Source organism: Meles meles, chromosome 7 (assembly GCF_922984935.1).
Source record: "Meles meles chromosome 7, mMelMel3.1 paternal haplotype, whole genome shotgun sequence".
NCBI lineage: Eukaryota > Metazoa > Chordata > Mammalia > Carnivora > Mustelidae > Meles > Meles meles.
This window is the reverse complement of record NC_060072.1, coordinates 102524225-102550430: the sequence shown is the minus strand read 5'-3', so window position 1 is coordinate 102550430 and position 26206 is coordinate 102524225. Positions and strand designations below refer to the sequence as shown.

General features: G+C 47.7%; 1 protein-coding gene across 1 annotated transcript in view; it reads left to right on the top strand.

The window, feature by feature from the left end:
- The first annotated feature begins 1690 nt into the window (after nt 1–1690).
- Nucleotides 1691–26206, top strand: part of LOC123946589 (serine palmitoyltransferase 1-like) — a 37773-nt gene continuing 13257 nt past the window's right edge. The window contains exons 1-3 of the mRNA XM_046012063.1: nt 1691–2100; nt 13003–13075; nt 20082–20211. Coding sequence (XP_045868019.1) covers nt 2044–2100; nt 13003–13075; nt 20082–20211 — 260 coding nt within the window. The 5' untranslated portion in view covers nt 1691–2043. The remainder of the gene's footprint in view (nt 2101–13002; nt 13076–20081; nt 20212–26206) is intronic.

The window sequence follows — 26206 nt, the reverse complement described above, 5'->3', positions numbered from 1 at the left end:
CCACTGTGGAAATGGCTTTGGAATTAGGTGATTGGGTGGAAGTTGGGAGAATCTTGAGCATCACAAGAGATAAAACCTGGACTTTCTAAATAGAAAGTAGCTTATTAGTAAAAATTAGTAAAATATTAGTAAAAAATATGGACTTTAAAGGTAGCCTGGTGAGGGCTCAGAAGGAAATGAAGAGCACGGGAGAGGAGGTTGTCCTCTCAGAGGGCACAGCTCGTCAAAAACAGCATGTTATTCAATATTGATGTGACAGACGTGTGTTGAGGCTCAGAAGATGAGAAACGTGTTACTGGGGACTGGAGGGAAGGTGATGCTTGCGCTGTGCCAGCAAAGAACTTGGCTGAATTGTGTCAGCTGAGATTTCTAAGCAAAGCGTGGAAGGTACGGCGGGTTCCTTCCTGCTGATAGTGAAATGGGAGAAGAAAGAGGTTAAGTTGAAGCAGACACAGTTAAGCAAAAACAAAATCAGCCTGATGACTCAGGAGAATCTTGGCTTATCCATATGGCAAGGGACGAAAAATGAGTAGCTTCACTGTTGAGGGAGTGCCCTGGACAGACAGAGAGAAAGGGCCCAGGGTGTGGCTGAACGACGTTCTGCGGAAGATCCGAGCAGGGCACTGAAAAGTCCGCTCAAGTACCTCCGCATAGCCAGGAAAGGACATGTAACAGAGTAGTTAAAGAGCTAAGTGTGCACAGCAACAGGCTGATGCAAGCTCGGGAGGATAGCACAGATGCCGCAGAGATGCCCTTTCCAAGCAGGATCTGAATCCAGAGGCAGTCAGGGACAGTGTGACACGTGACATGAAGTCCAAAAGGTAGGTGTGACAGAGACAGCATAAACAGCCAGAAAGAAACCGGGCAAAAATGTTGCCTATGAAACGGGAAAAATATGAGATACTCAGCACGTAGAAAGAGCTCCTGTAAATCCGTAAGAAGATGAAAATCACCAAAAGAAAAATGGGCAAAGAATGTAAATTGGTGATTCCTGGAAGTGCTGTACATGCCAAGAGAAGTCGCTAAATGTCACGGACAACCAGAAGCATCAAGACGAGAAGTCAGCGAGGCGTCCTTTAAACGCCAATAAGCTGGGGAAAGTTCCAGAAAGATGGATTATACCCGTCGGTGAGCTAGAGCCCGGCTGAGCTCCCCGCCGCATCAAGGGCAGCGGGGCCGCCAGCCGCACTGGCCCAGGAGCGCGGTGTGCGGCGGCCGACGTCAGTGTGCGTGCAGGAGCCCCGCAGGCGGCCGCGGGGGACAGCCCGGTGCATGCGTGCGGGAGTCCGTGCACCGGAACGGGACTCATATGGGACGCGGCGCTCCGAGCCAGGGACTACGCAGGATCAGACACGCGCAGCTGAGGGGCCGGAGCAGGAAGGCCTGTGGGGCGATCACGGACACGTCTGGCCGCAGACCCCGGCTCGCCGGCTTGAAGCATCTGCGCATCTGCGAGCGCCCGCGCACCGCGTCAGCAGAAACCCGCGGAGGTTCTGGAAGCCGCACCGCGTCCGCACGAGCCCGCAAGGGTTCCGGAAGCCGCACCGCGTCCGCAGGAGCCCGCGGAGGTTGCGGAAGCCGCACGCCGCCGCACTGCTGGAGGACCTCGCCCCGCCAGCGTCGGTCCGAGCAGAAACCTGCAAGCGCTTCAGGAGAGGCCGCTGTTTCTGGGCATTTCTGTAATTTTTATTTAGTAAAGTGCCTTCGTGGGTTCCTTCTGTGATGGAGAAGGGAAGAGCAGGCCTGCGAGTGCAAGGCAGGCATTTACTGTTGGCCTCCCTCCGGGGAGCCCGGCACCGGTCCTACCACCGCACGGCCACAGAACACCAGCTCCCGCCTCTCCCGGCCGCCTAGAAGACCCCCAAGGCCGACACCCACCGACTCTGCGGCTCAGGCCGCCCGCTTTCCTCCAGAGCGCAGGCGTCGGGAGGTGGTGCCCCCCGCTCGCCAGCTCCGCCCCAGGCCTTATGTCACTGGGCTGCGCCACGCGCCGCGTGACGTAACTGCGACCCGCCTTCCGGAAGGCAGCGCCAGTGGCTCACCATGGCGACCGCCGCGGAGCAGTGGGTTCTGGTGGAGATGGTCCAGGAGCTTTACAAGGTGAGCTGGAGCGCTCGAGCGGCACGCCACCACACCGGGCCCAGCGGGGTGCGACGGGTCCTGGGCGAGGCCGGCTGCGTCGCGCCCCGACCCCTTCTCCGGCTGGAGGGGCTCGCGGGGAGACTCGGGCGAGAGCGGGAACCGAGGGTCTCCTTTGGCGCTGGGAGGGAAACAGGCGGGGGCGCAGGGGCGAGGCTGCTCTTGACGCTTCCGAGCGGGGACGGGTGGCAAATCGGGGTGGCCTAGCTGCGGTGGGAGAGCTCGGTCCGTCGGCCTCAGGGAACTGGGATGCTCGGGAGGAGGAGCAGACGGGAGGACGAAACCGAGTGCGGGAGTTTGCTCCTGTGGGCGCTAAGGGTCCCGGAAGCCGAGTGGACGGGAATATGAAGTCGTCGCCGTTCTCCCCCGTGTGTCCACTTTCTGTCCGGTAAACGTGCCCTTCCTGCGGGTTCCTGGACGCGGAGCGCTAGCGTTCCCGAACGGCCGGCCGCTTCAGGTGCGTCGGGCGGCTCGGCAGCAGAACCGCTGTCTGAGAGCGAGAGTTCGCCCCACCGGCGTCCGCAGAGCTCCGCCACCGAGGCCGGGAGGACTTTCCGCACGTTCTGTCCCCGCGGGGTCCGTGCGGTGGCCGCCCGCCAGCCACGCGGCTAGAGCAAGTGAGGGGCCCAGAACTTGGGATTGTGTTTACACAGCCTCATGCGCCGGGTTGGTGTGCGGCGGGACGGCGCGGCGTCGGTGCGAGGGAGGGCGCCGGGAACGAACGGAGGGAATTACCGTGCCAGTGCCCCGAATTCCGGGTTTCCTCGGACGGTTCTGTAAAAGCTGACATAGCTGCTTGCTGGCGGGGGAGACCGCTGTCTTCCCTGAGAGACTTCTCAGAACCATTGAAAAACAGTTGACAGAACAGATGTGATGTACGCGATGGCCAGTACCATCCGCATTGTAGTAACAGAGATAAAAGCCACTGACGTGGACGTTTTTAAAAAAGTTTTTAAAAAATGAACAATTTCTTGTTCTATGCTGCTGCTTCCTTTGTGAGGACTGCACAACTAATCAGGAGTGAGGCGTTCTCTTGGATATAACGTTTCCAGGAAAAGCCACATTTGTGATTTTGATTAATCCACTAGACAATCAGTATTTTGGTTTTTCTTGCGATTTCTTTGTATAGCGAGATGCTTGCCTACTAGAGTACAAGTGCTGAGAAAACCAAAAGAATTTTTTTTTTCTTAAAGATTTTATTTATTTGTCAGAGAGAGCAAGCACAAGCAGGGGAAGCATCAGAGGGAGAAGTAGGCTCCCCGCTGAGCAAGGACCCCCCCCCCCCCCATGACCCCTCCACACACAGGACCGGATCCCAGGATCCTGGGATCATGATCCCGAGCCAAAGGAAGATGCCCAAGTGACTGAACCCCCCAGATGTCCCAAGAAAACCAAAAGAATATTTAGACTAGAGTCCCCATTCTTAAATGTATTATATTCAAGGGAAATCAGTATATTTAAAAATCTTCTTAAACAGAGATTTCCATTCTTGCTCCCAGCTGTGTTACAGTTAATGTATAGAATGTGAGGAATCTTACACCCAAAAGAGAAATAATAGTGTGTGGATGTAACATATGTGTGTAGTTAGATAATTGTATATTGACTTAGAAGTTAACCTATCAGTTTGTCTGCAGTTTTCCTGTCTTCACATTCTGGGTTTTTGTTTTTAACTGCGGTAAATCATCTTCACTTTCTTTTTGTCTAATGTTTGCACATAACTTGTATTTACATTTCTTTTTTTTTTTTTAAGATTTTATTTATTTATTTGACAGAGATCACAAGTAGGCAGAGAGGCAAGCAGAGAGAGAGGAGGAAGCAAGTTCCCCGCTGAGCAGAGAGCCTGATGCGGGGCTCGATCCCAGGACCCTGGGATCATGACCTGAGCCGAAGGCAGAGGCTTTAACCCACTGAGCCACCCAGGCGCCCCTGTATTTACATTTCTAAATACCTCTTTTAAATGGCTTTCCCTGACAGCTTATTGGAGTAGCTCACTCTGTAGCTGACTGGGGTTTAGTCACTGTGTGGAATCTTCCACACGCACTTAGTGTGTCTGGTTGTACAAAACACAGAAGTCAGCCCAGTCTTTATCTTAGAAATGTACAGTGGAAAGAAGACCTGGCATGGATAATTTCAGTGAGGTGTCTTTATGTCTGTTGATATGGAACACACTGCATACTTTTGGGGAACTGCTGTAAGGAAAAAAACCTGCCATTCCTTTAGGCATTTATAAAGCCTTTTTCTCTCAGCCGTGTTCCAAGAAGGATTTAAAGAGCCTTATCAGGGATACGGAAAATGGAGTAAGATGTGCAAAACGCCAAGAATTGTGGAAACTGAATTTCAGATAACTCAATTTCAAATTAAATTATTAAAATCAAATAAATCTGTAGAAAAAAAATGTAGCTACCTTTCAGTGAACGCACTAGTGCTGTTCATTCAGTACTGGGTTAACACAAGAGTAAGTGAATTTACTTAACTTGGAGAGGTTTTTTCTTTCAATAATAGCCTTATTGACATAATCCTCAGACCATGAAATTCAGTCTTTTAATTCACCACAATTGAGTGGGTTTTAGTATGTTCACAGACTTGTGCAACCATTGCCACTGTCTCATTTCAGAATATATTTTTTTTAAAGATTTTATTTATTTATTTGACAGAGATCACAAGTAGGCAGAGAGGCAGGCAGAGAGAGAGGAGGAAGCAGGCTCCCCGCTGAGCAGAGAGCCCGATGCGGGGCTCCATCCCAGGACCTTGAGATCATAACCTGAGCCGAAGGCAGAGGCTTAACCCACTGAGCCACCCAGGCGCCCCCAGAATATTTTTATCACCTTAGAAAGAAATTGCACACCCACGCTTACTCAACCCCCCATGCCCCCCATTCCCCATCTACTTTCCCCTGACACCTACTAACCTACTTTCTCCGTGTGTTGGCCTGTTTTGGACTTTAAAGGAATCATGCAGTATGTGGCCCTTTGTGTCTGATTTCTTTCATTTAGCATCACATTTCCAAGGTTTGTCCATGTCATAGTAGCTTGTGTCACTTTTGTGTCTGAATAATACAGTATTTCACTCTGAATATATCATACTTTGTACGTTCATCAGTTGATGGGTATTAAGGGTTGTTTCCAGGTAGTATGTGGAAGGAGAAAAATTATATGTGTGCATAAACTCCCATGAATATTTGTGTACATTTTTTTTTAAATTTCACCTTTTTTTAAGGTTTTATTAGAGAGAGAGAGTGCATGCACAAGCAGGGGAGGGGCAGAGGGAGGCAGAGAAGACTCCACACTGAGCAGGAAGCCCAACTCCAGGGGCTTAGTCCCAGGACCCGGGATCAAGACCTGAGCCAAAGGCAGACAGTTAACCAACTAAGCCATCCTGGCGCCTCTATGTACGCATTTCTTCTGCGGACATATGTTTTTATTTCTCCTGAATATACACCTGAGAATAAAATTGTTGAGGTTTGTGGGAACTTACTTTGAGGACCCACCAGTCTGTTTTCCAAAGTAGCTGAATCATTTTCCATTCTCACCAGCAATGCATGTGAGTTGTAATTTCTCCCTGTCTTGGCCAACACTGTCTTTCATTGTGACCATCCTGCTAGGTGGCGAGTGGTACCCTCCATGGTTGGGATTTGCATTTCCCAATGATTAATGACGCTGAGCATCTTTTCATGCACTGATTGGCCATTTATACGTCTTTTCTGGAGAATAACCTACTTAAGTCATTTGCCCATTTTCTAATTGGGTTATTTGTCTTTTTATCATTGAGTTATAAGAGCACTTTGTATATTTTGGATACTAGTCCCTTATCAAAAATACGACATGCAGATATTTTCCCCCATTCTCTGGGTTTGTCACTTCTCTGACAGTGTGCTTTGAAGCACAAATGTTTCTAATTTTAATGAAGTCCAGTTGTCTGTTTTGTTCTTTTGTTGCTTGTGCCTTTGTATTGGTTTACAATCCTTCCCTGATCCGAGATTATGCAGGTTTCCTTCTTTGTTTCCAGGAGGAAGGCTTGGCGTCCCATTTTTCATCATGTGGATTTGTACTCAATTCCTGTTTTCAGCATGGCACCATCCCGCAGCTGTCCGTAGGACTTAAAGTTAATACTCAGGCTTTTCCAGGGAGGAAGTCTGCTGTCTTTCTGCAGAGTAGGAAGAGGATCTGAGCGCGAGTGGCTGCTGCTTACCAGATTTCCAGCTGCCCTCGTGCCCACAGGGAACTGTTCCCCGGCAGGGGGCGGGGGGGGGGGGGAGTGGGGGAGGGGGGGTTGTTTTCCAGGAGCAGGGGCTGAGCTGCTCACTGCCGGCTCACGTGCAGCTTTCTCTCTGGTCTCTGACTTCTCACATACAACCTGTCCATTTGCCAGGAGTTGTCCCTCCCTGCATCCTGGTCTTAGTAGCATCAGATAGTTAGACCTTGGAGGCATCTTATGTTCCATTAGAAGGGACCACAGGCTGACGGGTTTTGTTCATTCTGTTCTGTTTACCAGAGGCCACTGGTAGGTCTTCGTATTCATAAGTAATTCTTAAATTCCTGGAATAAGGCTGTTTGATTAGTTCTTATACGTTGCTGGTTTGTTTTGCTAATGTTTGGGATTCTTGACCTGCATGTTGAAATGTGAGTTTTGTTTCTTTTTTTCCCTTCCTGTTGCTGGTCCAGTTCAGGTATCAGATATAATCGGCCTTGCCCTCCTCTTAGTCATCGTGTGGTAGGCATGCTGACAACACTGACTCTTTCTCTGGCCCTCCAGTTTCAAGCCCGTGCAGTGACCTCTCCAGGGCTCCGTGGTCTGGGCCCCATGGAGATTAACGTATGCCCTGACCAGAAGAAGGGAGGCTTGTTCGATCTTCCCTGGAGAAGACACCGTAGGTAACTGGTCGGGATCACTGGTCTGCAGAAGGCCCCAGTTTAGATGACTACCCCATGACCGTGCCCCCATGCCCTGTGCTCCCGAAGAGCCAGGGCAAGTCTCGCCTGGACTGGGCGCAGAGCGGCTGCGCACTGCCCTGCCTGCCCACCTGCCTCAGCTCCCTGTGGGTAAGTTACGCCACAGCTCCGTTGGCACGGTGGGGGCCAGCTTCAGCTTTCAGTCGTGGAGGGGCTGCTCAGTTTGGAGGACGCGTTACTGACTCTCCACCGCCCTCTAACAGGTCTGCATTGGTCGCACTGTTGGTTGTGTTGAGCCTAGATTTTTAGTCCCAAATTCCCTGTCTTCTTTGAGTTCTTCAAACGGAGTGAGTTTTAGTTATTGTCCGTTAGTAATTGTCCATTTCTTCTTACTATTTCTGAGTGAATTGGCATGAAGCAGTTTCTCGGGTTGCGTTGACCACACACCTTTAGGTACAGACATGCATGACGGCGCACGTGCAGGGTCGTGTTTCCCCCACAGGCGGTGTTTGCTCGGTCCCGCTTCTCACTCAGCTCTGCCAGAGTCTTGTCTTCTGACTCAGTGGATGCTCCGTCTTAGTTTCTCCATGTGGGGCCTTGTGGACACAAGTGCTGACCCTGTCCTCCGTCCCACTCTGGTCAGCCCCTGCACGTAGCAACGCTGGTGTTTTACGCCTTGTCTCCTTTCGTCCTCCCCCCAGGCCCCTACTTGGCCACCTCCTGAAATACTTCCACCGAACTTTCAGTCATCGCTTGATGTCCTGTATATCTGAATTACTAAAATGATGCATTTATTGTTATTATGCATGTATTGTTAACCTTAAAAATAGTTATTTTTACCAATAAAAATGGGTTGATTTGGGAATAAAAATGACAATTTGGGACCAGCAAGTTAGGGCTAAACTGTAGGTAAGTCCAACAAACAAGGGAGAGGAATGTCATTTTCTGAGGGAGGAGACTGTTGAGAGGGGTTGTTTTAATGAAAGTTTATTGGAGGCAAGCAAGAGTCCAGGCCGGTGAGGCCTTCTCCCTGGCTGAGCTGCAGGGCTGGTGGGTCTCTTGTAGGAGATGCTGTGCCCCTCTCTCCCGGTTAGGGGCTGTAGTTGAAGATTGCTTCCTCTGGAAGGGGCCTGGAATCCCCAGCTGGCGTTAAGGGATAATGAGGAGATCTCGCGCAGCGCAGACCAGATGGTGAGGGCTGGATGTGCTTCTCATTCCTTCCACCTGCTGTGTAGGCCTCCATTGTGTACTTAGCCGCTTTGCTCATGTTGGGTCCCTCAGCTGCACACACTCCCCGCTGCCACACAAAATCTGGTGATTACTGCCCCCTTGTGCAGCTGTGTGAGTCTCTGGAGCCAGCAGTAGGTCCTGACACACGCCTGTCTCATTTCCCTGTGGGGCTTCCCTACCTGGTGGTGCACACATCTCCGCTCCCCTGAGTTGGGATATGAGGGCCCAGCTTCCCACAACCCTGCTGGGCAACATTGTTTTATTTTGTATTTTTCTGATTATTTGGGCCTTTGAGCATCATTTCATCTGTGTGGGAGCTGCTGGGGTTTTCCCATTCTGTGACTGCCTCTTCATGTCTTCACCTCTTCTTGCTGCATTCCTAGTACGTGTCTTGATTAGCCCGAATCCCGTGTGCCTTGTAGACTTTCCTCCACTGTCCGTTTTCAGTGTGGTACTCTGTATGTCCGTTTTAAGACACACGTTCGTGTTCTTCCTATCGTCAGATCTCCGAACTGGGATGAATCTTAGGGCCCCTGAGATCTCTTGTTGGTGGGGGCATCCTTGCCTCTGTCCCTGTAAACTGGTCCTGGCTGCACTTATCCCGGCTCCTCCGTAGAGCTATGTGAGCACTGCTGGCAGGGAAACCAGCGGCCAGCCGGGGAGAGGCCCAGACTCCTCCCAGCCAGTGAGCAGAGGCTGCAGTGACAGAGGCTTGAGCCTCCCTCCTTCGGATTCCTGCCTGTGGGTGGTTGCCGCTGGCTTTTAGAAATGCGATTCCAGGGCGCCTGGGTGGCTCAGTGGTTTAAGCTGCTGCCTTCGGCTCAGGTCATGATCTCAGGGTCCTGGGATCGAGTCCCGCATCGGGCTCTCTGCTCGGCAGGGAGCCTGCTTCCCTCTCACTCTCTCTGCCTGCCTCTCTGCCTACTTGTGATCTCTCTCTGTCAAATAAATAAATAAAATCTTAAAAAAAAAAAAAAAAAAGAAATGGGATTCCATCGGGGGAAAGATGAGTTCGGTCCAGGGAGAGAGTTTCGCATCAGAATTTGAGGTGTGGGAGACGCTAACCTGTCGGGTAAGCTCGGCGATGATGAGGGAGCACCCTGCACGACATGGGGCACTCCTGACAGCAGAGAGGAGTCTTGTCGGTGTACCCACGCTGTCTATGACTTGGAGACGTGGAGCAAACAGCCAGGGCTCTGGTGGAGAGGTTAGGGATGTGTTGACAGATTTCTGTTATGTTTTCCCGCTTAGTCGTGCATACGTAGTGCGACAAAAATCTGTGTCTGAGATACCTAATAGAACTTCTCATTCGGTGTAAACTCAGAAATTGTAAGATCATAAGAAAACATCCTCCCATTTTCATCAGCACAGTTTTCCTTCCTTTAAAAACATTGATGGCATCTTCGGTTCAGTGAAGTGTTTGGTAAGTGTTGCCCATCTCTGAGCTTTGTCTGCGGTGTCATCACTGAACCAAATTCTCTCCCTCTCTCTCTCTTTTTTTTTTTAAGTAGGCTCCACGCACAGCAGAGCCCAACACAGGGCCTAAACTCAGGACTCTGAGACTAAGACCTTAGCTGAGATTAAGGGTTGGATGCCTAACTGAGCCTCCCAGTCTCCCCAACTGAATTCTTAATTATTACTCCGATTCATCCATTTTGGTCTCACTCTTAGTGTGTGGGAGGACTTGTGCAGAAATCCTCCCCATACTCCCCGGCGTCGCAAGGACATTTTTCCACATTTTCTTTTGTTACCTCTTCCAAAATATCTTCCAGGTTTTTAATATGCCTAGAATTCACCTTTGTGCGTGTTTATTCAACTTTATTTTGCTCCATAGAAAAAGAAATGTGTGTGATTTGGCAGTTTGTGGTGCATCTGCCGTCATTCGCCAGGTGTTTGTATACACACAGTTCTCTTGAGCTCTGGAGTCTTTCGTTGCTCTAGGTAGCTGCTCTTACACTGCTACCCAACCCATTGTTCGTGTGGTTCTGTAATCCTAGTCTCCTTCAGTTAAAACACTGTCCTCCGTGTTTCTAAGTTCACTTTCTAATTACTGACTCTCACTAATAGTGAGGTTGTGGCTTTTGGTTGGGAAGGGTTTTATTTTCCCACCTTCTCTCCTCTGATGCCTTCATCATGGAACTGTCTTTCTAGCTTGGCTATATTTGCATCTGCGAGAGATCCTGAAGGGTCCCATTCTCTGGTGTTCTGTGGTAAGGGCCGAGTGTGACATCCCTGCAAAGCTGCGAGGAGCACGGGTGGGATCCTTCCGTTTCTGCCCGAAGCTGCTCTTTCCTTGCTCCAGGTGCCAACAGGATCTAGGTCCCAGACTCCTTCATCATGCTGCCTCCTGACAGTTTATCAGCTGTGCTCAGCGGTTTGGGGTGTACATTTCCTGGATGGTTTGATTTCTCTGTTAGTGGTTTTGTTTCATTTTGTTTGTTTGTTTGTTTTGTTTTTGCTTATTAGTTTTTGTAGAACAGCCTTGACTTTCCCAGCGGCAGCCTTTACTACAGATTGTCTCCATAGGGGCTCCGTCTTTTCCCTTTCTGAGTGCCAGCGCCTCCATGCCAGCAGGAGCGGGAAACCTAAGAAGGCCACTGAATGACATGGTGGGTTCAGAGTCAGAGCAGGTGGTTGGAAGGAGAAGCCCTTGAGGCCGTAGGGAAGAAGGAAGGAATATTTAGAGAGTACCTCTTATGGAGCAGGCACTTTTAGAGCTGTTCTCCGGAGAGGTGGGTTCTCTCCCAACTTCATGGATGAAGGAGCAGAGACTCACTGGTCTAGGGAGCTTCCCCGAACTCCAGAAGCCAGGAGGAGCTGGAGTGCAGGTGCGCCCCATGTTCTTTTCCCAGAGGCCTCCTGCCTTCTGTACAGGTCCACTTGCTTCCGGTGGTCATTCTCTTCCTTCCCAGGTTGCCCAGCATCATCTGTTTCTCTCCTTGGAAACCAGTTCTTTGAACCTGGCCTGAGAGCAGGGTTTTCCGGTCTTCTGTGGAAGTATCATTAGCAGAGCACTTGTGGTCATCTCAAGAGCCCGTCTGCGGTCCCAGCCTAGCTGAGACCTGGGCTCCCAGGCTACTGGACACCCTGTTGCTTTATTTCTCCCTGGGGCTGGGGCAGGATCCTTCTTACATAGTATTCCAGCACTAACTGTAGAACTGGGAAACCTAGCCCACTGACTGCTGTTGTCTCTTTCTGTAGTTAACGTGTATTTTCAAACTATTTAACTATAAAGCCAAACCTTTACTGCTCATTCTTGCTTTCGATTTTGATGTTTTTATATTTCCTTCATCTTTGTCTTATTCCAAATTTTTTCCCAACGTACTTCATTTCATTTAGCTACTTCTTTCTTAATGAGTTTTAAAATCAAATAAAGGTTTGCCATTTATCTGTGTTGGAATTATAGCTCACTTGTTTGTTGTTGTTTTTTTTTTTTAAGTACTACAAATTAGCCTGATAATAAAACTAGTAGCTGATTCATAAATACCACTTCCTAATTTTACACTTTAAAAATAATGAGAAGAAGGCACCTGGGTGGCTCCGTCGGTGAAGTGGCTGACTCTTGATTAAGGCTCAGGTCATGGTTTTAGGGTCATGAGATCAAGCTGTGCATTAGGCTCCACACTCAGCTCTGAGTCTGCTTGGGATTCTTTCTCTCCCTCTACCTCTCCCTGTTCCCGCGTGTGTACTCACACTCTCTCTGGAAATAAATAAATCTGAAATGAACATCAGTTAGTTTGAGCAGAGAGCTAGGAGACCAGTGTGCAGCCAGGGTAGAGTGACATCAGTTCTGTGTCTCATGTGGCCCCAGGGTGTTGTGACAGCACATGCCCTGGAACATGAATATCTGCTCAAATCTACCTCTGTCCTCTCTTTCCTCAGCCCCCAGCCACAACATTGTGGTGAATGGAAAGAAGTGTGTCAACTTTGCCTCCTTTAATTTCCTGGGATTGTTGGATAACGCTTGGGTCAAGATAAGTAGGTACTGTGCGTAACCGCGGATTACTTAAAAATCTGGGCAGGAGGGGCGCCTGGGTGGCTCAGTGGTTTAAGCCGCTGCCTTCAGCTCAGGTCATGATCTCGGGGGTCTGGGATCGGGTCCCACATCGGGCTCTCTGCTCGGCAGGGAGCCTGCTTCCCTCTTTCTCTCTCTGACTGCCTCTCTGCCTACTTGTGATCTCTCTCTGTCAAAATAAATAAATAAAATCTTTTAAAAAAAAAAAAAATCTGGGCAGGAGAGAAGAGACCAACGTAGAACGTGGGAAGGGGCTCCCTCTGCTGGCCATTGGCCATCACTCTTTCTTGACAGAGCTGTGACAGGGGTTCCACAGAGGGTGGGCAGTCAGGGTGTGTAGTGTGGCTTGGCGGCCGTGACATCCGGGGAGCCCTGTGAGCCAGCCCCCAGGTTACAGTCGGAGGTGTGCCTCGGAAATGGCTCTGTGTCCTGGGAGGACAGTGAGCCACTCGGAGGAAAGACTTCGGCCCAGAAATGCCAAAAATGATAAAGGCCTTGAGTTTACCGTGTTTGGATAATCAGACTAACACCGCTTTTCCATGTTTTAAGTTCTGTCCCTACATCTTCGCATGTATCTGCTCTTTATGTCCAGTCAGAATTGCCACGCTTCTAAGAAAGAAAGGAACATAGTTGGCAGCGGGGGGCCCTGGGAGGAGGGCTGAAGAGTAGGAAACATCAGTTTTGAACCCTGAAGGTAAAGCATTAAGACCTGACTTTTCTCCCACAAAGGCGGCAGCTTTGGCATCTCTGAAGAAGTATGGCGTGGGGACTTGCGGACCTACAGGATTCTATGGCACATTTGGTACGTACCGCTCTCTCCTTCATACTACTCACCTGCCTCTAACGACGGACTCAGTTTAATTTCAAAACTCCTCGGAAAAGAGATCCGTGATTAACTGTGGCGTTGAGTGGTTGAGTCTGTGTGTGTGAGGGGCCCTGGTCCTCATGAAGGAAAGGACCTGCTGGCCAAGGCCAGCTCGTCAGCCCGGTGGAGCCCGAGCTGTTCTTGTAGGTGCCCCAAGGACCATGGCATGAGGAGACTCTGTTTGATTCTGTCGTGCTTGCCTGTTGGAAGGGGACGGGTCCTGCTGCAGATGGCCCTGCTCTTCACAGTCATGCAGGAACCAACTTCTTCCTCGTCCCCTTCCTCCAGTGCCGAGCCCACCGTCCTTGTGCTTGTCCGGGAAGGTGCAGCCGAGGGCCGGTGTGGAGGAGCAGGCTGTGCGGCTGCAGTAGCCCTTGAAGTAGGTGCAGGGTGTTGCACATGGCTCTGTCCACCTTCCGCTGGGGAGCCCAGAACCTGGCTCGAGCCTTCCTGTGAGCTGGGCAGCCACTTCCTATGGGAAGGGAGACAGGACAGATGGGGTAGGAGGTGGCAAAGGATTGATGATGTGGCTCTTTCTGGAATGAAGAGGGTCATTGATGACCAGCTGTGTCTTAGGATGAGTGTAGTTCCAAACACTACGAAGTCCCCAACTCAGAGTCCTCAAGGGAAAATGTTAAATGATTGTTCACGTGAATATAGTACTGAACGCAACGTTCTGGCCTCCACATGGCAGCATGTGGGGAAAATAGAGCCTGGGAAATCTCTTCTGTCTTCTGTCCGAGTTTCCATGTCTAAGCCTGTGTGTGTTTGTCTTAACAGTGAAGGTGTTTTTATGAAGGGAGAACCTTTCTTTATTCTGTAGCTAGCTTAGTATTAAATTATTGGTATTGGAAACAGACAGACAACAGAGTAGGTGTCCCAATATTTTAAGTTGGAATGGGTCTGAAATATCTTGTGTTCCAGCATCCCAGTCCTTCAGAAGTGGTGTAGAAAGTTCAGAGAGGTTACGTGACTTCCTCACAGTCACACAGCTCATTAATTTCAGCCTTATAACGAGGAGCCAAGTACTCTGATGCCAGCCCTGATGGCAGGACCAAAGGCTTAACAGAGCTCCGGTCAGTCCCCCTCTTTAGTCTAGTGCAGACACGGGTTGTCTGCTTGGTTGTTATTGGTAAGGAATTATTTCCTAGATAAGTAGTATTAGAGAGCTAGGCAAGACATTTTTTATGGGTTGTTTGTTGTAATCTGATCAACAAGAATTTCTATAATTTGCTTGCTGGGGTTAAAAAAAATTACTTTCTTGAAAGCATTTCTTTCTAGGGAATTTTATTTGCCTGTGTGGCCTTGGCTTCTGCTTGGGAGTTAATTTGAGAAAATAGCAGATTTATTGCTGAATCAAGTCATGAAAAAGAAAGGTTTCAACTCTTCGAAACCAGTTTTCCCAGAGTTGGTAAAATAGCCCCAGTCAGCTTTGTGTGTGGCTCCCCTGGATTGAAGTATGCAGTAGCGGCTTGTTGTGTGCTTCCAGATGCGGGATCTTTAGTTCACAGTTCCTTTTTTTTTTTTTTTTTTAAGATTTTATTTATTTATTTGACAGAGAGAGATCACAGGTAGGCAGAGAGGCAGGCAGAGAGAGAGAGAGAAGCAGGCTCTCTGCAGAGCAAAGAGCCCGATGTGAGGCTTGATCCCAGCACTCTGGGATCATGACCTGAGCCGAAGGCAGAGGCTTTAACCCACTGAGCCACCCAGGCGCCCCTTTTTTTTTTGTTTTTTTGTTTTTTTTAAGATTTTTATTTATTCCTTTGACAGTGAGAGACAGCAAGAGGGGGAACACAAGCAGGGGGAGTGGGAGAGGGGAAGCAGGCTTCCCGCCCAGCAGGGAGCCCAATAAGGGGCTCAATCCCAGGACCCTGGGATCATGACCTGAACTGAAGGCAGACATTTATCGACTGAGCCACACAGGTGCCCCAAGTTCATGATTTCTTAGTATTTTTGATTGAATAATTCAGCCCATATGTGAGTTTCAGAAGGTTCACAGAGAATGAAAGTTGTCTCCTCCCCCACCATTATCGCAGCCACCCCCCCACCCCCGCCCCCGCAAAAGGCAGCTACTAAGGAACTACTATGAGTAGTTCCTTATTAATTCCTCCAGGGACGCTTTTCAGCAAATGCAAACTACTTCCTGTACATACGTTTTCCCGCTAATTTTACAAAAATGGCAACATAGCCTGCATGTATTCTGTACCTTGCTGTTGGAGTGAGTTTGAAATTTAAATTGGGTTTGGATTTTTAGGGGTCCTAAGCAGACTCCTTGCTGAGCGCAGAGCCTGACACGGGACTCAGTCTCACAACCCTGAGTTCATGACCTGAGCCGAAATCAGAAGTTGGATACTCAACCAACTGAGCCACCCAGGGGCCCCCCTGCAAAAGTTGTTTTTTTAATGTCATCTTTTTTTTTTCCCCTGGGAGTAACACATTCAGGCATCTGCTTTCAGAGATGAAGAAACTTCCTTGTTTAGCTCTTTTTTCAGCTTTTCAAAAATGAATGTAAATCACTAGTGAAAATAAATTTCTTTATTAAAATGTTTTCCTTTTTATTATTTCATAGTAACATATTAGATGACATTCGATGATTAATACAGAAAAAAAAAGTCAAATGATGGTTGAGTTAACATTCGTCTAGTTTCTTGGGCTGAATGTTTTGCCTTTGGCAAGTAGAACTCCTCAAGGTCTCTGGTCATCTCGTCAGGACCATGTGGTTAGGAGTTTTCCAGCTTCTTATTTTATTGTCAGAGCATGTGTTTGAGAATGGCACGAGAGGATTTGTCAGGCTGTAGAGAGGACTGTCCTCTAGGGCTCGGGCTGCACGCTTGGACAATTTCTCTTATCCAGCTTCTGGGTTTTCCTTGAATACGTTCAGATCTCTTTTGCTGGAAGTTATCACTGGTTTCCCAGTATCTGCTTTGCATACACAGTGCCTGCTTGACTCTTTGCTTTTAAACTAAGTCAAAATACAGTCAGTGGCGGGATTTCATGGTGAAGGATAGTGGCATTTAATTGTGTTCAGGAGCCATTAGTGAACAAGTAAATTGTTCAGTTTATTTTTCAGAATATATTCTTTCTTTAATTCAGAGCAGTCAACTGAGTGCCCCAAACATGCCTGCGTGTTTTATTAAGAGGAACATTTGGTCATGATATTCCTAGACCTGCCAGTTCTTTCTACTAACCGGTCATGGGGTTGCTTTTGCAGGATAGGAGGGGACGCTCCTTGTTTGCACAGCTTAGAACGTTTTGGCAAGAATCACATAAGATGCTGCACGTAAAAACATTTTGGAAAACACTCAGCCCTATGTTTATGTTCTAATGAGTGCATAAGTGTATTATTTGTATTTTTTTTAAAGATTTTATTTATTTATTTGACAGAGATTACAAGTAGGCAGAGAGGCAGGCAGAGAGAGAGAGGAGGAAGCAGGCTCCCTGCCAGGCAGAGAGCCCGATACGGGACTTGATCCTAGGACCCTGAGATCATGACCTGAGCTGAAGGCAGAGGCTTAACCCACTGAGCCACCCAGGTGCCCCCTATTATTTGTACTTTTAAGAAAAGTTGTCCTTGTCTCCAGGGATAGAAAATGAAAACAGTATGTAACACAAAATATAGAAGCCTTAAGAAAAAATGTAGTTGGTGGTTTCTAAACTATTCTGAAGTTGACTATTCTGTAGTCTTTCCTTTGGAAGACAACCAAGAAAGCCGAAATACCTCTTAGCAGAATAAAAGAGGAGATACATAAAAGGGAAGGCAAATGGAAAAATTACTAGAATATGAGGTTCTTAAATACGTGGGGTTTGGACAACTTAATTAGAAAATGGTGTAACTGTTTTTTTCCTTTTAAAAGAAAGCCTTTTATCCTACAAATATTGATTTACCTGTACAAACACTTAAACGGTGTATTGGTTTTTCCATGCCGGGTGTTTACTGTGTTTCATGGGCATTGACTCGTGGTTCTGGTAACAGCCCTTTGAGGCGGGTCTGACTGTTACCTCTTTGACAGAGGAAGGACCTGAGAGGCACGGAACTGTTTCAGGCCTGCCCTGGTCCACACCCAGTGAGGCGGGGGGCCAGATCTGGAACCCCCTGTGATGACTACCGTGACCAGGCCCTGCCTTGGGTGCCAGACATCCTATACCGGCCTCGAATCCCTTCTGTTAGGTTCTCGTTAGGGAGCAGGTGCAAGAAAGGGCAGCGAGTGCTGGGAGGGACACAGAGCTTTCTGGGCACCTCCCTCTGTTGCCTCTGTCCTGCAGTGTGTGTTCCTAGTGGTGAATCCGAAGGTGTGGTGCTCTACCTGCACTCTGTGCAAATCCATGGAACAGTCGGTGGAACGGTTCATCTGCATAGAAGACCGAAATCAGAAGCAGGAGAGCACGGCCTGGTGCTTTCCCTGCTTGGTACCTCCCCCTCCCTTGGGCTGAGAGTTTATTCATTGCACAGAGTAGCTTTCACACATCAGAAGTCACGTAGCGCTGCACACCTGCCTGTCACAAAACCTGCTCTGTGAGGCTGCTGTCAGCTAAAGCCCAGTGTCCCCAGGTACAAGGAGAAAGAGGCTAGTCTTTGTTAGACTTTTGGGAAGGGCAAGAATCGGTAAGTCATTGACTTACTGTAGATTCTTCTTAACCACTTTTTGGCAGTGATGTAAAAGCAGTTACGAGTATGTATAACGGTGGGAACGTTTCTAACATGTAGTTTTCATCCACTGTGTAATTAATGCTAAAGCCCTGAAATTAAGCCAAGATTGTTTGACTTTCTCATCGCTCATCAGTGAAAAAATGAGTCATGTAAAGCGGAGTCTACAGAATGATTTAAAATCTTCTTTGTATTTAGCAAAAATAGTTCGTGTCCATAGCAGGTGTTTTGTTTTTGAAATGGAGATACTGGATGAGAGCAGTTCTGGGACTCGTCTGCTAACTAAATCATGGAGATTTGGGGTAGATAGTCCTGATTTGGAGGCCACATAGTCATGTGCAGTGAGGGACTTGTCCTCATTCTGATCAGAAGTGGGGGGCATGGTGCAGAGAGCACTCTGAGGAGGAGGCAGGAGCTCCTTGCTCAGTGTGGGGGATGCCCGGTTCTCTAGCATGTGGCTGCTTCCCTTGTTCTCGTCCCATTTTCCCCGAAACCTTTCACTGGCAGCACGTGGCAGAGGACAGGCCATCAGGGTCAGGGTCATGTTCTCTGTGTTGGTGATGTCACAGGTCTGATGCTCAAGACCTAAGCACCTGTTTGATACCATTTGGATCACATGGGATATAGTCATTAACTTCGTTACTGTAAAGTCCCACACTTAGCTAATGTTGATGTCATCTGTGCAGTGACCGTGACCTCTCGGGAATGGACGTCAAACGGCAGTTCATGTGCTTTTCATAATAGGTTATGTTGGTGTACATCTTAACTGCCAACAGGAAGAGGCATGTTTGGTCTTTCATGTATACATGTCTTGGAGGAATTATGAAAATGAACTGTTTATCCCATTCCAATCAGGTCATAATAAAAGAATGGACTTTTTAAAAATGTATTTTAAAAAGTATTTAGATGAGGGAAGTCCAGCAATGTTCTCAGTTCATTTGTTAATCAGACGTGCAGTGGCTGTCAGGTAAAGCCAGGTAGTCTGGTAAGCCTAGGGTCAGGAAGGGGGACTGGGTTTGTGCCACCTGACAGAGGGGCACGACTGAAAGGCAGGAAGCAGCTGGCATAAGAAAACTCCAGAACTCCAAGCCCATAGGAAGAGACAAGGGGCCAGGTCACGCCTGCGGCCTACCTGCCTGAAGCACCTCGGTCCCTCTACTCTCAGACACTTGCACCATGTTTCCTGACCGGAGACTGAGTGCGCTTGCTTGTGAATGAAGGGCACAGGTGGGAACTCGCCGCTGAGTGGCAGTAGGCAGGTGCCCTGAGCTAAACCCCAGTTCGATGGCAAGAGACCTGCAGTGAGGAGCGCGAAAACTGAGCAGCAATACCCAGCAAGTAAGCTAGAGCTCGCTTCAGGCATCTGCTTCCCTGACCCTTGACAGGGAGTACAGCAGAACTCTGATTGTTGTCCAGGTGTGGGTCCTGCTATAGTGAAAAGAGCTAGAGGAAGTTTTAAAAGTCCTCTTCTCTCCTGGGTAATGCCTCGTTTTAGGACCACTTCGAAGTTTTCAGGTTCAAAGCTGGTCCGTGCACTGTTTATTCTAGTCCCTGCCGGGGCGTGTAGCCTGCCTGCTGGGGTGTGTAGCCCAGTGCCTGAGACTGGGAAGGTGAGCGGCAGTGAGCAGCCACGATAGGTGGTCCCGGGTTAACGGGCACAGTCCGTTCCTGCTGTTACAACAGCATTCTTCTCAAGTAGCTTTTGTAAATGACTGCATTTCTCTTTGTACCACCCATCTGAAGTCCCGGTACGCTTATGTGGAGAGTCGGACGGGAGAGCGATTGCCGCGGAGCTGGAGCAGGTGCATACTGTGTGCTGGCGCCTCTGTCATCTGCAGGACACGCAGGCTCTTCTATTCATCTTTTCCTTTTAAAAGTTGGTTTCCAGTTGTCTTAATGTCTAGTGTGGTACCTTCTGCTAAATGGGAAAAGGGTTTAATACCGTGTCACACGTTAGTAAAGCCTCCATGTGGTTGGTTGAGGGAAGTTAAGGCAGGTGAAGTCGCTAGGCCTTGTGTCGCTGAGCTACCATGGCAGAGAAGCAAGAGCCAGGATTGGAGCGGCCCCACTAAGACCTTGTAGGGGCAGAGGAGTAGCAGATGCTGTTCACAGGCTTGGGGAATCGTTTTGGCTGAGAGTCATCTCAGTAGATCTCATATAATTTACAACTCAAAGACGGTTTCATTTTGGCCATAAAGTGACAGTATTACTAACTAAACTGCTTACGTTATTTTCTTTATTCTGTACTTAAAGAAAAAGAATTAGAAGATGTTTTAACCACTTAACATCTTATTGTAGATGTGCACTTGGATTTGGAAGACCGCCTGGCAAAGTTCATGAAGACGGAGGAAGCCATCATCTACTCCTACGGGTTTGCCACCGTAGCCAGTGCAATCCCCGCTTACTCCAAGAGAGGTGACATGTTTGTGTGAGTAACTTTAACCTGTGTTGCCAGTCAGAGTTCCTCTGGAGATAATGGTGATCTTCCTGGAGAATTCCTTTATTAGAGGTTATCTGCCGTAGGTAATACTGACTTTCTGTTTAAAGAGGACTTTCCATGAAGTAATTGGTGCGGCATTGATGAGACCATCACTAGAAGGATGCCGAAAGCATTTTTTTTTAATTGATTGGTTTTATTTATTGATGTCGGGAAAGCCAGACTTACTTCCCTCTGTAGCTCTGTGGCACCGTAGTGTCCTTGAAGGTCCATGGTCGCCGCCCACGCAGTCAGCGGAGTCCTCCGTTTCCCACCACCCCGCCCTGAGTCCTGCTCTCTGCTGACCTTGCTTCATGGCTTGCTAGGCTATAAGCCACAAGCAAATCTGCGCACTCAAGCACACGCATCCTGGCTGTGTGGTGTCTCCACTTTTGTGAAGAGGAAGAGCAGAGAGCAGTGGGCTGGGGCTGGCCCAGCTGGGCAGCCAGCTGCTCCCACTGCGGGCACCACCCTCTAGCCCAAGCCTCTGCTGTCCTTTGAGTGGATCATTAAGTGACTTTGAATTTTAGGTCTCAGATTTACTTTTGTTTCCTCTTTTCCGTTTTAACACCATAGCCAGAATAATCTTTTTAAAAAATCTCATCTGATTATGTCATGCTTAAGAGCTTCCATCGTTCCTGAAATAAAGATCCAAGTTCTTATTACAGTCTTCTGCATTCTGGACTACCTTTCCAGGCTCATTTTGTCCCCTTTTCAAAACTTCAGGTGCTCGTGCTATAGACTCATTGGCCCTATATGCTAGTTTCCTCTCGCTTTTGGGCCTTTGAACACACCAATCCCTGTGCCTAGAATAGTCTTCACCCCTCCTCGATGCCGGCTCATGCTGCTCACCCCACACGGTAGTGCTTCTACAGGGCCACCCTCCCTCACCTCAAGGACCAAGCTGAGACCCCTGCCACATGTGGGGAAAGTCTCACAGCTAGAGGGGTTTGGACTTCTTGGGAACCCATGATCACACAGGTGCTCACACTGCCTGTCACAGTCCCCTGCTTGTCAGGTCTCCCACTCATGCATGTGCACACACACGTACACACCCCCACTGTCCCCTGCTCGTCCCGCCTCACACTCGCTGGGCTCTTCTTCTGTGGCACTTCCATTGGTTCTTACTATGTCATTGCCTAGGAGCGCATTTCCACTCAGTTGCGCTCAGAAAACACCAGCTCAGTTGATAAATGAATGGATCCTGGCACTTAGAAGAGGGGTCCGAGCGCCAAGGCTCAGAGCCCAGCTTCCCATGGCCCCCACACCAGCCTCTTGCTGCTCCCCAGCGGGCTTCTGCTGGCGCGGCAAGCTCGGGCACACGCCACAGCGCCGGCTCCGTTGGGCTTTGGGGGCCAGGGCTGGGGTGTGCAGCCCGTCCTGCCCCCCGAGCCCCCAGCAGCCCAGAGCATCAGCATGCGGCTGCACGGAGCTCGTGTGCATCCTCGTCAGGTCCCGAGTGTGGGATTGCTTTGTTTGTGGTACCGGCCGGGAGGCCTGGGCTGCGCTCACTCCCACTTGCTGTGCTCTGACACATCACTTTAAACATTCCTCCTAGAACTCATCCAAAGGTAGGAGCACTAGAGTTGATGCTGGTGTTTAGTAAATTATTGGATGAATTCATTAGGCCTAGACAGTGACGCGCAGGGCTTAGTCTCTGACTTCAGTAAATGGTGGGAGAGCTTTGCCAGCAGTAATCTCGGTGGAGTGCTTGCTCACATGCTAGGTCTGTCCCCGTTCATGACAAATAATACAGAGATTCTGTGGGCCCTTTGCCCTGTCTCCGCCAGTGCTTGCTTCATAGCTGGGATATGGACACAGATGAAGTCAAGATCCAGAACATTTCCATCGCCACGAGGATCCCTCATGTTGCGCCACGAGCATCCCTCACGTTGCCATACCCGTGGTCCTCCCGCCCTGCCCACTCCTTATCCCCTGGCAGCCACATCCAGTCTCCCTTTTTGTAATGTTGTCATTTCAAGATTGTTAATACAAGTGTGGTCGTACACTAAATAGTGTTTGGGGAGTCGCTTTTTCCCTCGGCGTTAATTCTCTGGAGGTCTGCCCATGTTGTGTTGATTGCGAATTCATTCCTTGTGATTACTGAGTCAAACATACCTCATGGTCCGGAAGCAACACAGTTGGTTGAACCACTCACCAACAGAGGATGTCTGAGCTCTTTCCCGATTGGGGCTAGAACAAAGAAGGCTGCTGTGAGCATTTATGCACAGGTTTTCTCTAAAGCTAGGTTTTCATTTCTGTAGGTGTAGGCCAAGGAGCACGGCTGCTGGGTCACATAGCATTGCATAGTTGTTTAAGAAATTGCCTGTTTTCCAGAGCGGCTGTACCATTTTGCATTCCCATAAATAGTATTAAGTGATGTAGTTTCTCGACATCCTAAGAAGCATTTCGTATTGTCATTTTTTTTAAAAATTTTAGCCATTCTGATAAGTGTATAGAGAGATTTTATTGTGATTTTAATTTATATTCCCCTGATGGCTAATGATGTTTGCATTTTTTGGACTTTGGTCTTGTCATTAGGAGACTAGTCCATAAAATCCCCTTCTTGTGTTTTCTGGAGAAATAGTATAAAATTAATGTTAAATCCTTAAATGTTTGGTAGATTTCTTCAGTAAAGCCAACTAGGCCTGGAGATTTATTTTTTGAAAGAATTTTAATTCTGAATTCAATTTCCTTAGTACTTAAAAGGCTGGTCAGATTGTCAGTGTCATATTGATGAGTTAAGATGGTTTGTGTTTTTCAAGGAATTCATTCTTCTCAGTTGTCAAACTTAGGTTGTGTTCTTTATAATATTTCCTTTTTCTTCTAAATGTTAGCAGAGCCTGAAGTGATAACACATTTCATTCCTGTCTGGTATTCTGTCTCCTCTCTTTCTAGTCAGTTTTGCTCCAGTTGTTCAATTTTATTTATCTTTGCAAAGAATCAGCTGTTTGTTTCAATGATTGTTCTCCATTGTATTTTTGTTTTCAATTCTTCTATCACTTTCTGCTATTGTTTCCTGCCTTTTGCTCTTTTTTGGCTTCTTTTTGCTCTTCTTTTTCTAGATTCTTTAGTTGGAAATTTTGATTATTGATTTGAGACTTTTTCTTTTTTCTAATGTGATGGTGCTGTGCACTACTTACGTGCTCCTCTAGCCTTGTCCCACTCACCTTGGTCTGTTTATTTTCATTTAGTTTGGTATATTTTGTTTTCCTTTAGACTCTCTTTGACCCACAAATTATTTACAAGTGTGTTTAATTTCCAAGTGTTGGGAGATTTTAAATTTGTTGCAGTTTGTATCATGGATCATGATGTGGTCTATGTGAGAATATGTTCCCTGGTCACTTAAAGAAGAGTATTTGGCCATTGCTCAGTGATATGTTTCATAAGTGACACTTAGATCTTCTTAGTTTACAGTGGTGTTGAGGTCTGGTCTGGCCTTGCTGATTTTCCGTCTGGTAGTTCTACAGTTACTGTAGTTGTGATTTGTCTGTGTTCCTTTCTCTTACCTCAGTTTTTCTTCTCAGCCTTTTGTAGCTCTATCGTTTGGTGCGTATTTTCTTGGTTAATTGATCCTGGTTATCACTGTATAATGTTCTTCTCTGTCTCTGGTAATTTTCTTTGTTCCAAAGTCTACTTCATCAGATAACAGCGTAGGTATTCTGCTTTCTCCTGATGAATATTTGCATGCTGTATTTTCTGTGCGTATCACACATACAGCCACTACCACGTTATTATATACCTTGTTGTATATTTTCTCATAGGCAGGATATTGTTGGGACATGTTTGATCCATTCTGCCAGTCTTTGTCTTTAAATTGTGTATTTTGGCCATTTACATTTAAAGTAATTACTGGACATGTGAGGGCACTTTATTTTTTGTTTCATATTTGTTACCTCTTTTTTGTTTTTCTGTTTTCTTTTTCCTGCCTTTCTGGGGGTTAAGTGAACATGTTTTGGGATTCTATTTTTACTTATCCATGGTGTTTTTGAGTGTTTCTCATTGCATAGTTCTGTTTGTTTTTAGTCATTGCTTTCAGTATGACATTATGTATACACGTAAGTTATCACCTTCTGCTGGTCTCGTCATTTTACCATTTCAGGTAGAGAAACCTTTACCTTCCTTACACTTCTCTACTCTCCTTGTTTATAATTGTTTTCAGTACTTCCTGCACGTACATTGAAGACCATATCAGTGTTATAATTTTTACTTAAATCATCCAAAATAATTTAGAAAACTTGGGAAGGTAAGAAAAGCCTAGTGTGTTTGTTCATAATTTTACTTACTGTGTTCTTTCTTCCTCTCTGATAATCTAAGATTCTTTCATTTTCTTTCTTTACTTTTTTTCTATGTGGAGAGCTTCCTTTAGCCATTCCTTTTCCCCTGGTCTGCTGGGGTCATCTTCTCTTGGTTTTCCTTCATTTGCCTTCGTTTCCCCTGTTCCCTAAAGGATCTTTCTGCTTGTTACAGAATTCTTGTTTGAGAGTTCTCTTCTTCCAAGTATTTGGGATATAACACTTTTTCCTGATCTCCGTGGTTTCTGATTGGTCTCTCAAATTATTTTTCTCTTCTATGTAAGGTGTCATTTTAGGGCTGCTTTCAAGATTTCCTCATCATCATTAGTTTTCAGAAGCTTTACTATAATTTTGGCGTTTATTTGTTTGGGTTTACCTGTATGAATTTCGCTGAGCCTCTTACCACATTGGAGGCATCTTCCATCCTTATTTCTTTGAGTACTTTTCAGCCCCGCTATCTCTCCGTCCTCCAGCACTCCACTGAGGCCAGTGTGGCAGCTTTCGTTGTAGTTCGCAGGTCCCTAAGGCTCTGTTCTTTCACTGTTGTGTGTTTTCCTCTGGTTTCCGTTGCTAGCTTCTGTTATGTCTGTCACTTCTCCCATTCTTTTCTCCATCCCACCCAGCCTGCTGCTGAGCCCATCCACTATACTTTTTCTTTTTTTCTTTCTTTTTTTTTTCCTTTTAGCCATTGTGTCTTTCAGTTCTAGCTTCCCCATGGGATTCTTTGTCTTCTATTTCCTTCCTGGGGCTTTCTGTTTTTCCCTTGTTCCAAGCATGTTCATAAGTGCTCACTGAAGTATTTTTATCATGACTGCTCTAAAATGACTCTCAGATAATCCGGACATCTGTCAACTCAACATTGGTATTTGTTGATTATTTTCTTTCATTCTGTTTGATATCTTTTGATTCTTGGTATGACAAGTGATACTCGAAATCGGGACATTTTCATATTCTGCTATCAGAGTTTATGCTTTATTTAAACCGTGGGTTTTAGTCGGCTTTCTCTGTCACTCTTCCATTAGGGGTGGGGGGCATTCACTACTGCCAGGTGGAGGTACAAGGCCAGGGTCCCCCTTCCGCCTTCACTGACACCCAGGTGGGGGTGTGTTCATTTCCGTCGGTGTTAATGAGAGACCCACTCTTACCTGAGCCTCCTCGGGCACAGCCCAAGCCAAGAAAAGGAGGCTGCCCCTTTTCTTGGGGCAGGGGAGTGGAGGCTGGGGCTCTCCATGTGGTCTTCACTGATGCCGCTGTGAGGGCCCTTGTTACTGGCTCGCGGGGTCCAGTCCTGGCTCCCTTCTCTGAGGCCACTGGGGCGGCTGTTGGCGTGTTAGCTTTGCAGTGGTCTGAATCTGGGCCCCCTCAGCCCTTGCTGGTGTCGGGGGATGAGCCCAGGTTTTTCTGTGGTTTGGCTGCAATCGAGTCATTTCTGCTTGCTGGGCCGCCCCTTTCCTGTCCCTTTGGCCACAGAGGGCAGGCTTGTGTGAACTTTTTTGCCCGTGCCCCTTGGCACTTGGAGTTGGTCAGCTTCGTCAGCTCCAAGTCAGGGAGGCCCATGAGATGTCGTTTCATAGGTCTTCAGCCGGCCTGTCATTTTTCTGCACTCTTCAGAGTCTTCTTATGTTTGTTTTATATGTAGTGTCCGGGGTTTG